Source organism: Pantherophis guttatus, chromosome 11 (assembly GCF_059756535.1).
Source record: "Pantherophis guttatus breed Tessera chromosome 11, ASM5975653v1, whole genome shotgun sequence".
NCBI lineage: Eukaryota > Metazoa > Chordata > Lepidosauria > Squamata > Colubridae > Pantherophis > Pantherophis guttatus.
Window position 1 is genome coordinate 20,927,825 of NC_142073.1, and position 9,776 is coordinate 20,937,600.

General features: G+C 42.1%; 1 protein-coding gene across 1 annotated transcript in view; it reads right to left on the minus strand.

Moving 5' to 3' along the window:
- Positions 1-1,582: 1,582 nt before the first annotated feature.
- GNAO1 (G protein subunit alpha o1) overlaps positions 1,583-9,776 on the minus strand; it is a 254,600-nt gene continuing 246,406 nt past the window's right edge. The window contains exons 7-8 of the mRNA XM_060681555.2: positions 9,598-9,751; positions 1,583-5,311 (exon numbers count right to left, since the gene is read on the minus strand). Coding sequence (XP_060537538.1) covers positions 5,124-5,311; positions 9,598-9,751 — 342 coding nt within the window. The 3' untranslated portion in view covers positions 1,583-5,123. The remainder of the gene's footprint in view (positions 5,312-9,597; positions 9,752-9,776) is intronic.

Genomic DNA, 9,776 nt, shown 5'->3' on the forward strand with positions numbered 1-9,776 from the left:
CTATTTAAGGAGGAATGCCGACTGAAGCAATTTGTAGGGAACAACTTTAGTTCACTCTCCTTCGCGTCTGGATTCTCTGCAAATTGCTTCTGGACTTTCTGCCAACCTTAGTAAGATTGTGATTACTTTATCTTAGGTTTCTTGTAGGCTGTTAAGAAAGTTTATTAACAGCCTTTGTTTTGAAAAAGACTGAGTTATTTTAGTAAATTAAGTTTTGTACAAACTTTGTGTGTGCTGTGTTCTTTGGGGTCCGTAGCTGCGGCAGAACAAAAGGTAGGGTGAAGATTGGTGGTGGCCAACGTGGCAACCCAACCTATTTTCCCTTGCCCCCAAATACACGGAACTAACAGCAGTACATGGTAGTCGCTTAAATTCATTGGTAAGATAATTCTAGTTCTAGGACTTAGGATCATAGGGTTGGAAGGGACTTTGGAGGTCTTCTAGTCCAACAGTCAGTTGCTCCTCTTTGCTTTCTTTGAAGCTCGCCATAGCCGGGGAGGGGGTATCTGGAAGGGGAAGTGTGCTGGAGGCGTGAAGGAATGTTGTGGGGGAATTGGGGAGTATAGACACTAACAGGAACCAGAGGTGCCAAACTGAGCCATCTGCCGAGCTTCAAGGATGCCAGACCTGGGAAAGGAATGTATACAGTCGCCTGTGGCACCGAGTTCCCAAAACATCGGAATGAGACCTGATTTGACTGGGCTCCCAGGGGGGAAGGATTTTGGACATTGGGGGATTGCTTTCAATCTACGATTTTCGCATGGTTTTTCCTCTGAGCTTCCCTCATCCGTGCTGCACTCAGCATCTCGGTACAAATACCTTTTCTCTAAATCCTATGGAGTCAAAGGTCTTTCTTTCTTGGGAGCAGCTGGGGCTAGTCTGACACCAACCCCCTGCCCAAACTGATCCTCTCGTTAATTTGGTCTATTTCACGAGAGATTAAGGTAAAGTAAGAGGACTGTGAGACTGGCCCTAATGGGACATGTCTTCACACCAGTGGTGAAATGTAAAATTTGTTACTGCCGGTTCTGTGGGCGTGGCTTGGTGGTGGTGGGTAATGTGACTGGGTGGATGTGGCCATTTTTTTTTTACTTTTAAAAGTATTTTTTTCTATAACCTTAAGAGGTTGCAGAAAAAAATGCTTTTAGAAGCCTCTGACCATCAGGCAACTCAGCTGGAATCGCCAGAGGCTTTTAAAGGCATTTTTTTCCCTACAACCTCTTTGGGTGAAGAGGTTGTAGAAAAAATGCTTTTAAAAGCCTCTAATGATCCCAGCTGAACCGCGCGATCATCAGAGGCTTTTTTAAAAAAACTTTTAAAAGCATTTTTTCAGCCTAAGGAGTTGTAGAAAAAATGCTTTTAAAAGTTTGTTTAAAAAAGCCTCTGATGATCACGCCGCTCAGCTGGGCATGGGGGTGGGACCCGCAAGGATTTTTGCTACTGGTTCTCCGAACCATCCGCTTCCATCGCTACTGGATCGGGCAATCCGGTCTGAACTGGGAGCCTTCACACACATGTCTTTTGCAGAAGAAAACCACAATTAAACAACAACCAGAAGGTGAAAGAGGAAAACTCTTGGTGGTACAGACAAACATTCTCTTTATTAAGCTACACATGAATTTTTCCATTAGTCAGAGAAAGAAATTGGCAGTGTCTAATAGATCACAGAAACCTCACCAATTGGTAATAGAAAGGCTTAGAAAGATCTGGCATTTTTTTTTTCTTAGAGATGTGTATAGGTTTTGTTTGTGTGTGTATGTGTGTATGTGTGTTTAGTTTTCTTCTGCATTTTGGTTCCAGATTTTAATTGAAAAAGGTTGCAATTGGCTTTTCCCAGCAAAGGTACTCCTTACAGGTGAAATGTGAAGACCTCCGATCGCTTAATCAGAGGGAGAAATGACAAAATGTTGGTCGTGAAAATGGTGGCTTTTAAAATAACAGAAACACTACATTCGGTTTTGTTTTTCATGTTTTTTTTCATATTTTTTTGTTGCTTTTTATGTGTGTTTTTAATTTTTATATCGTTTTTTCCTAGTTTTTTTGTCTTTTTTTTGTTTGTTTTTGCGGCACAAACAACCCCACAAGAGAGAGAGAGAGAGAGAAAGAGAGAGAGGAAGAGAGAGAGAAAGAGAGGGAGGAAGAGAGAGAGAGGGAGGAAGAGAGAGAGGGAGGAAGAGAGAGAGAAAGAGAGGGAGGGAGAGAGAGAGGGAGGAAGAGAGAAAGAGAGAGGGAGGAAGAGAGAGAAAGAGGGAGGAAGAGAGAGAAAGAGAGGGAGGAAGAGAGAGAAAGAGGGAGGAAGAGAGAGGGAGGAAGAGAGAGAGGGAGGGAGGAAGAGAGAGAGGAAGAGAGGGGGGGGAGGAAGAGAGGAGAGAGAGAAAGAGAGGGAGGAAGAGAGAGAGAGAGAGAGAGAGAGAGAGAACAAGAGATACCACCACAAAACATAAGGACTGGAAGAGGAAGAAGGGAATGAAAAGCAAGATGAAGAAATGGATTCACAGCAGTCATGAAAACTTTATAAAATAAAATGAAATCAAATTCAGAGAGAGGAATTAAAAAAAAAATCCTCCCAACTCAATTAACCCCCCCCCCCAAAAAAGGACTGAAAATGGGTGTATGGTACAAAGTAGCCTTCAAAGCAGAACCAACATCAAAACAAAATCACAGAGAGAATTTCGGCCCCTTGGGCCAGTGACAGCTGTGCTTCTGTAGAAACAAAATATACAAAACCAGAGAGTGAACCAGACAAGCAGGACAATCATTATTAAACCCTTCCATCCACCTCCCACCCCCAAATAAAACGTATCCCGTTTTGTTGACCGGTCGTAAAGTGATGGTAGTGCCCAAAAAGTGTTTTGGGAGGACTTTCATGGAGGATCAAGGGGAGGGAGGAGGTTGCAAATATGTATAGCAATGATTTATGATTATGAAAATAAACCTGGATATTTCCCATTGGTGGCCATCTTGGTGCATCTAAACCTATCTCTATCAGCTTTGAACCTAAGCTGTGGGAAATGTATTGGTCGTAGTGCCTCCCTTTCTCCGTGTCCTGTGGAGAAAAAACAGCACCTGTTATGATAGGGAGGAAGGATTGGGAGGCAAGACCAAAATTCCCAAAACTTCTGGGTCATTTTGCTCTACTGTCTATTATGAGGAGCTCCTCTGGCTAATTCCAAAACATTCACCCAAAGCAAAACAAAGAATGCCCCTTTTCAGCTATCAAGGTTCTGACGAGGCCGTCACAACCATCTCGGAAGGGAAGCTGCCTTCCTCAGAATTGGTTCACCCCGTGGGTGTGTTTGTGTACGTGGAGAGAGGGAGCGAGCAAAAAGTGGCATGTAGGTAAGTCTGCGTGTAGATATGAAGGTGTGGTTGGGTGTTGCTTGCGTGTGTCAGCAGGAAGGACCTGAGCAATCCTTCTGTTCTTCCCCCAGCACCTGTGTCGAGCAAATTTTTGATTATTCTCATCTTCTCTTTTTGGAGTTGGCTTGCTCGTCTCCCAAATATCAAAAGAGTTGGGCGAAGACTCCCTTTCATTGCATCTCATAAAACTAGCCATGATTCTAACACAGCAGGACACGTCAAGGCAATGCAAAAAAAAAAAAAAAAAAGAGCCTGTGTCAACCTAAGGCTGGAGTTTGGGAGCAGAAAGCCTACTCTAGGAAGTTCAGAAGATGGTTTGGGCCCAGAACACAAATCCGGGTGTTGCATGCATGGATGGGGGTACCCCAAAGAAGCACTAAAAGGAACCGCCCTCTCCTAGTTACAGTCAAATAATAAATATTATTGGTTCTAGGTTGGTTCTAGGTGGTCCTTGCCCACCAACAGTTCGAAAGCATGCAAATGCGAGTAGATAAATAGGTACCCCCTTCAGTGGGAAGATAACAGCATTGATGAAGATAACATCAACTCCGTGATGTCATGCTGGCCACATGACCACGGGAATATCTTCGGACAACGCTGGCAAGAAATGGAGATGAGCACCGTGCCCTCTAGAGTCGGACATGACTAGACAGGGAAACTTTCACCTTTAATCAAACGTTGTACTAACTTGATGGTGCTCCTTGGTAAGAACTTGTCCTTGTCCTTGACATCTAAGGGTGAATGTCCTCTCCTCACTTGATGGGGCCAATGTGGCAAGTCCAACTTTCAAACCACGGATGGAATTTTTCCCCTTTCTTGGTCTCCCTTGTGGATGGGAAGGGGAAACAGGAAGGACCAAATTTATCAACTTTAGCTTGGAGGAAAAAGGAAGGGATTCCTAACAAGCTAAGAGTGGGGTGGCTGTACAGTGTGGTCTCTTTGTGGAGGGACGCTGGGGAAGCCTGCACATTTTTTTCCAATTTTCCCTTTGCCTTCCTTTGCTTTTAACCCTTCCAAAGCTGACGGGACCAACAAACTGGGAACGCTCGGTGTTGAAGACACTTTTCCATACATAAAGGTATCTTTAAAAATCCTTTAGAGCTAAGGGGAGGGAAAAAAAAGGCCTTTCCTTAAAGCACCCTATGCATAAATGCCTTAAAAAAATAACATTGCTACTTTTTATTTTTATTTATTTTCGTGAAAAGAAAACGGTTTCCTTTTTAAACTTGCAGGAGAGAGTACATTCTTAAAGATGCGGCTAGACGCTTTAGAAAAATTAACTGGTTTAATCACTCGGTTATTCATTATGATTTTCCTCTATATTTCCTGAAGGAAGGAAGGAAGGAAGGAAGGAAAAAAAACAAACACCAGAGGCTGAATTATCTGCCATCAAGTTACTTAAACAGGAAAGAAGAACTAAGTTCCCGAGATAGGGATATGGGAATCCTTTGGAGGCAAACTTAAAAAATTCCAAAGTGCATCTCTGTATGCATTTGTCCGTATAATCACGATGCCTTTTTAGTTACCAACTTGCATGGTTCTTTTTTACTGTATGTGTATGTGATTTGTGTGTTTGTACATGTGTGTGTGTGTATGTGTGTGTGTGTGTGTGACTCGCACTTTGTTTTGCCTTTTTTTTCCAAATATTTTATTATATATTATTATTATTATTATTTTTCCTCTCGCTGTGATTGTTTCCAAAGATGCTGCTTGCTATACAGGATGGGAGGAGGAAGGGGGAAGGAAGAGGGGAGAGGGAGGGGTCAGTATAAGCCGCAGCCTCGAAGATTGTTGGCAATGATGATGTCGGTGACGGCATCAAATACGACCTGGATGTTGCCTGTGTCTGTTGCACAGGTCATGTGACAATAAATCTCCTTGTTCGGCGAACGGTTTTTGCTTTCAAATTGTGCTTGGATATAGGCTGCTGCGTCTTCGTACGTGTTGGGTCCTGCGGAGAAGGAAGAATTCATTTCAGTTAGTTGTCGGGAGCAAACTTTGGTGTAGTGGGGCCTGAGGTGGCCCTGAGTTCTAGTCCTGTCTTAGCCAGCTGGGTGGACCTTGGGCCAGCCATTCTCTCTCAGCCCTAGGAAGAAGGGGCTGGCAGATGGCTTCTGTGCCCAAATCTATTTGAACAAGCCCAGCCCATGGTTGAGAGCCAGGTGTGGTGGGTAAGGCATCAGGCTTGATACCAGGAGATTAAGAGTTCTAGTTTTGCCTTAGGCACAAAGCTAGCTCGGTGACTGTAGGCCGGTCACTTTCTCTCAGCCCTAGGAAGGAGGCATTGGCCAACCACTTCTGTGCCCAAGTCTATTTGAATCAGCCCAGCCCATGTTTGAGAGCCAGGTGTGGTGGGTAAGGCATCAAGCTTGATACCAGGAGATTAAGAGTTCTAGTTTTGCCTTAGGCACAAAGCTAGCTCGGTGACTGTAGGCCGGTCACTTTCTCTCAGCCCTAGGAAGGAGGCATTGGCCAACCACTTCTGTGCCCAAATCTATTTGAATCAGCCCAGCCCATGTTTGAGAGCCAGGTGTGGTGGGTAAGGCATCAAGCTTGATACCAGGAGATTAAGAGTTCTAGTTTTGCCTTAGGCACAAAGCCAGCTGGGTGACTGTAGGCCGGTCACTTTCTCTCAGCCCTAGGAAGGAGGCATTGGCCAACCACTTCTGTGCCCAAACCTATTTGAACCAGCCTAGCCCATGTTTGAGAGCCAGGTGTGATGGGTAAGGCATCAAGCTTGATACCAGGAGATTAAGAGTTCTAGTTTTGCCTTAGGCCAGGGGTGGGCAACTGTGGCCCTTTTACAACCTGTGGACTTCAACTCCCAGAATTCCTGAGACAGCCAAGCTAAATAAATAAATAAATAAATCTGCTTGTCAGAAGGTCGGAAAAGGGGGGGGGGGTTTATAAATGTGAACCAGTTGCCAAATTGGTCAAATTTTCATCATGTGACTATGGGGCTGCTGTAACAGTTGTACAGTAGTGGCCAAAATTGTGGAAATCTTTTTGGGAAAAGTGTCTTTTTGAGGTTTGATGGCTAATAACGCCACTTTTTTTTTTTGAGTTTCAAGATAATCCTCTTCCATTGCTGGGCTGGCCTGGGAATAGCCCAGACCTTCTTAACCCAACGGAAAATCTATGGAGCCGGATAAAAAAACTTGTTAGTCAAAAGCGACCCAGCAATATTTTTATGTTGTTGTTTTTTTCTTTTCTTTTTTAAAATTTTAATCTAAAATAAAACTTAAAAAAAAAAGCGACCCAGCAATAAAACCCAGTGAATAGACGCCATCATTCAATCTTGGTTTCACATGATAACAGCTGCAGAACTAAAAGATTTGGTTCACTCCGTGGGAAGACGTTGTAAGGCCGTAATTCATGCTAAAGGTTACCCAACTAAGTATTAACTGACATGGTGATCATTTTTGTATATCTCGTTTTTTCTACGTGTTTCACTTTTCTTCTTTATACTGTAACTGCTATTCTAATAGCAAGTCCTTCATAAATTACATTCAAACATTACATTCTTGATTAAATTCTCTTTCCATTGATATATAATTTTATCGTACTACTCCCTCCCCTAAAAAAAGTGGTGTTATTAGCTAGTTTAGCTAGTAACCCCTACGGCAGAGGATCACTAGTATTGTTAGTACAGAGTGTATCTGAGGCAGTAGATGGTGTACTGTCATATGATCTATCTATATTTGTAAAATATACTCCCCTTCTATGTGTATTTTAATTTGGTCTTTGACCGCAATAAAAGCTTACTTACTTACTAGTTTTAGAAAATATACTTTTCCAAAAATGAGCAAATTGACATTTGAAATTAGAGAACAAGATGATAAACAATACTATAAGATATGGGACCTATTTTATCAATGGTTAGATAAAAAAATATGGAAATGAAATATGGTAGAGATCTTCACAATACAAGAATTGTAGAACTATGTGAAATATAACATAAAGATGTATTATTATTGGATAGATTCAGGAGGACGAAATGAATGTTATAATAAAAATTAACTCAAATCTTAGAATATTTTGAATAATAATGAGGGAAGAAATAGCTATAGCCAAATAAATGATTAATGAGGATAATAATATATAGATATATATTAGGTCGATGATATGAGAATTTAGGTAAACTGTAAATTGTAAGCTATGAATTTGGTGAATGATGCACAAAAGATTTGTAACCAATCGACACACTGTTTGCAATTGAAGATGGTTTTATGTATGTTTGTTTAAAATTTTTTAAAGAATTAAAAAAAAAGAAAAGAAAAGAAAAGAAAATACACTTTTCCCAAAAGGTTTCCACAATGTTGGCCACTAATGTAGGACAGTCTGTGCAAAGAACTTTATTTTTTGCACCGATTCTCTGTAATACAAGGAACCCCATCCTCTACACACACATACACACAAACACACACACACACCATGCATTCTCTGAGTAGGCCTCCGGGACTCACACTCCATTCAAGTCACGATGCAGTGGAGCCAACTGCATTCACTTCAATGAAGGGAAGCCATGATGTCACTTGCCTCCATTGAAACTCCTGGTGTCACTCACTCTGACAGCCCCCTCTGGGACAATCACAAGTCTGAAAGGGGTTTTTGGCTGTGTGTTATTCTCTGGAAAACCAGGGTTGTTGTTGTTGCTTCACAAAGTTTAATTAAAAGCATCTTTTGCTTTGAAGCATCGCTCAAGCACTCTTCCTTGCATCTTTGCAGCGTTCCCAATTCCAGTGTGTTAACACAAGGCTGAAACTCTTTATCCTGGAAATTTCTTAATTGCACCGGGTAATGGTGGTGTTTCTCAGGGATTATTGACAGAGGAGGGAAGAAGTTTTAAGCAACAAGAACCCAACTGGTGTATATGGGTACAAAGAAGGAATCCCTGGGCTATCAGACTCCTGAATGCAAAATACCATCGTAACTACATAGTATGATGGACTTGCAGGGCCGGTGCAACGTGTAACATGTTCACACTGGGGCAATAGGACTGGGGGTTTCGTTAATATGATTTATTGGGTTAGGGATTTTCTGTTTCCAATGTGAGTTGTATTGTGTTGAAGGTGGGGGGGGGCACTAAGGGAGCTCCCGTCAATCTCATTGTACATATGTTGTGCAGTGACAATAAAGGTTATTATTAAGGTAGTGCCCCAAAAAACCATCTAGAGCTTTTAAAAAGATTATATCCATGGCCTAAACTCATGTTTCGAATTTCACTCGAGAACATAAAGATCCTTCGAGATTTGGCTATCCCTGTGATCTGTGGCTATTTTAAATTATATTTTAAAATTCAGGCGTCTTATCCAGGTTAATAAGACCACAGTTATATTAGAACCTGTTAGTATTCCATGGAACCTCTGCCAACAGCTGGACAGAAAAGTGGGAACTTCCTAAACCAGTGTTTCTCAGCCCCAGCAACTTTTAAGATGGTGAACAACTCCCAGAATTCCCTCGCCAGGTTGGCAGGAGAATTCTGGGAGTTGATGTCCTTAAAGTTTGCTGGGGGCTAAGAAACACTGTTCTAAGGCTAAGATAAGGGCTGTGTTACTCTCCATTCATTCTTCTGAATCAAATCTTTGAATTATTGAATGAAATCAAAATAGATGCCTTCAGAATGATTTTTTTTTAAAAAAAAAACACACCTTGGTTGCCATTCAGAGGCTGAAGGGAATTTTGTACTTATGCAAACAGGCTATTTCTGATTGGAGCCCAAAGAATTGCAAATCCCGGCTGACTCATTTTTTTTGTTAAAAAAACAACAACTGTGCAGTTGAATTGGATTGATTCGACTTCAAGCTTTCAGATTCAAAAGGTGGTGTTGCACAATTTTAGAAGACCACACGGAATGTTTTGGAAGTGGGGCTGAATTAAGAGCTATAGCAATTCTTCTTCTTCTTGTGCCGTGTCCGTCATCGGACATTGGCGATCATGTAAACTTCAATACTCCTTTACAGCGGTCTCTGGGTGGTTTACAATGCCAGCATATTTTCCCCAACAATCTGGATCCTCATTTTACCAACCTCGGAAGGGTGGAAGGCTGAGTCAACCTTGAGTCGGTCAGGATCGAACTGCTGACAGTCGGCAGAGTTAGCCTGCAATACTGCATTCTAACCACCGCATATCCATGGCGCAAGAGCTGGGGAATTCTATGAGTCGAAGTCCACACATCTTAAAGTTGCCCAGGTTGAAAAACAGAAATCTAACAATCCCAGACAGAGCGCTCCTTACCTGTGTATTCAGGGAAGCAGATGGTCAGAGGTGATTTTTTTATCTTCTCACCAAACAGGTCTTTCTTGTTGAGGAAGAGAATGATGGAGGTATCAATGAAGAATTTGTTGTTACAGATGGAGTCAAAGAGCATTAAAGACTCGTGCATGCGGTTCTGCATCGGAAAGAAAGAAGGAGGC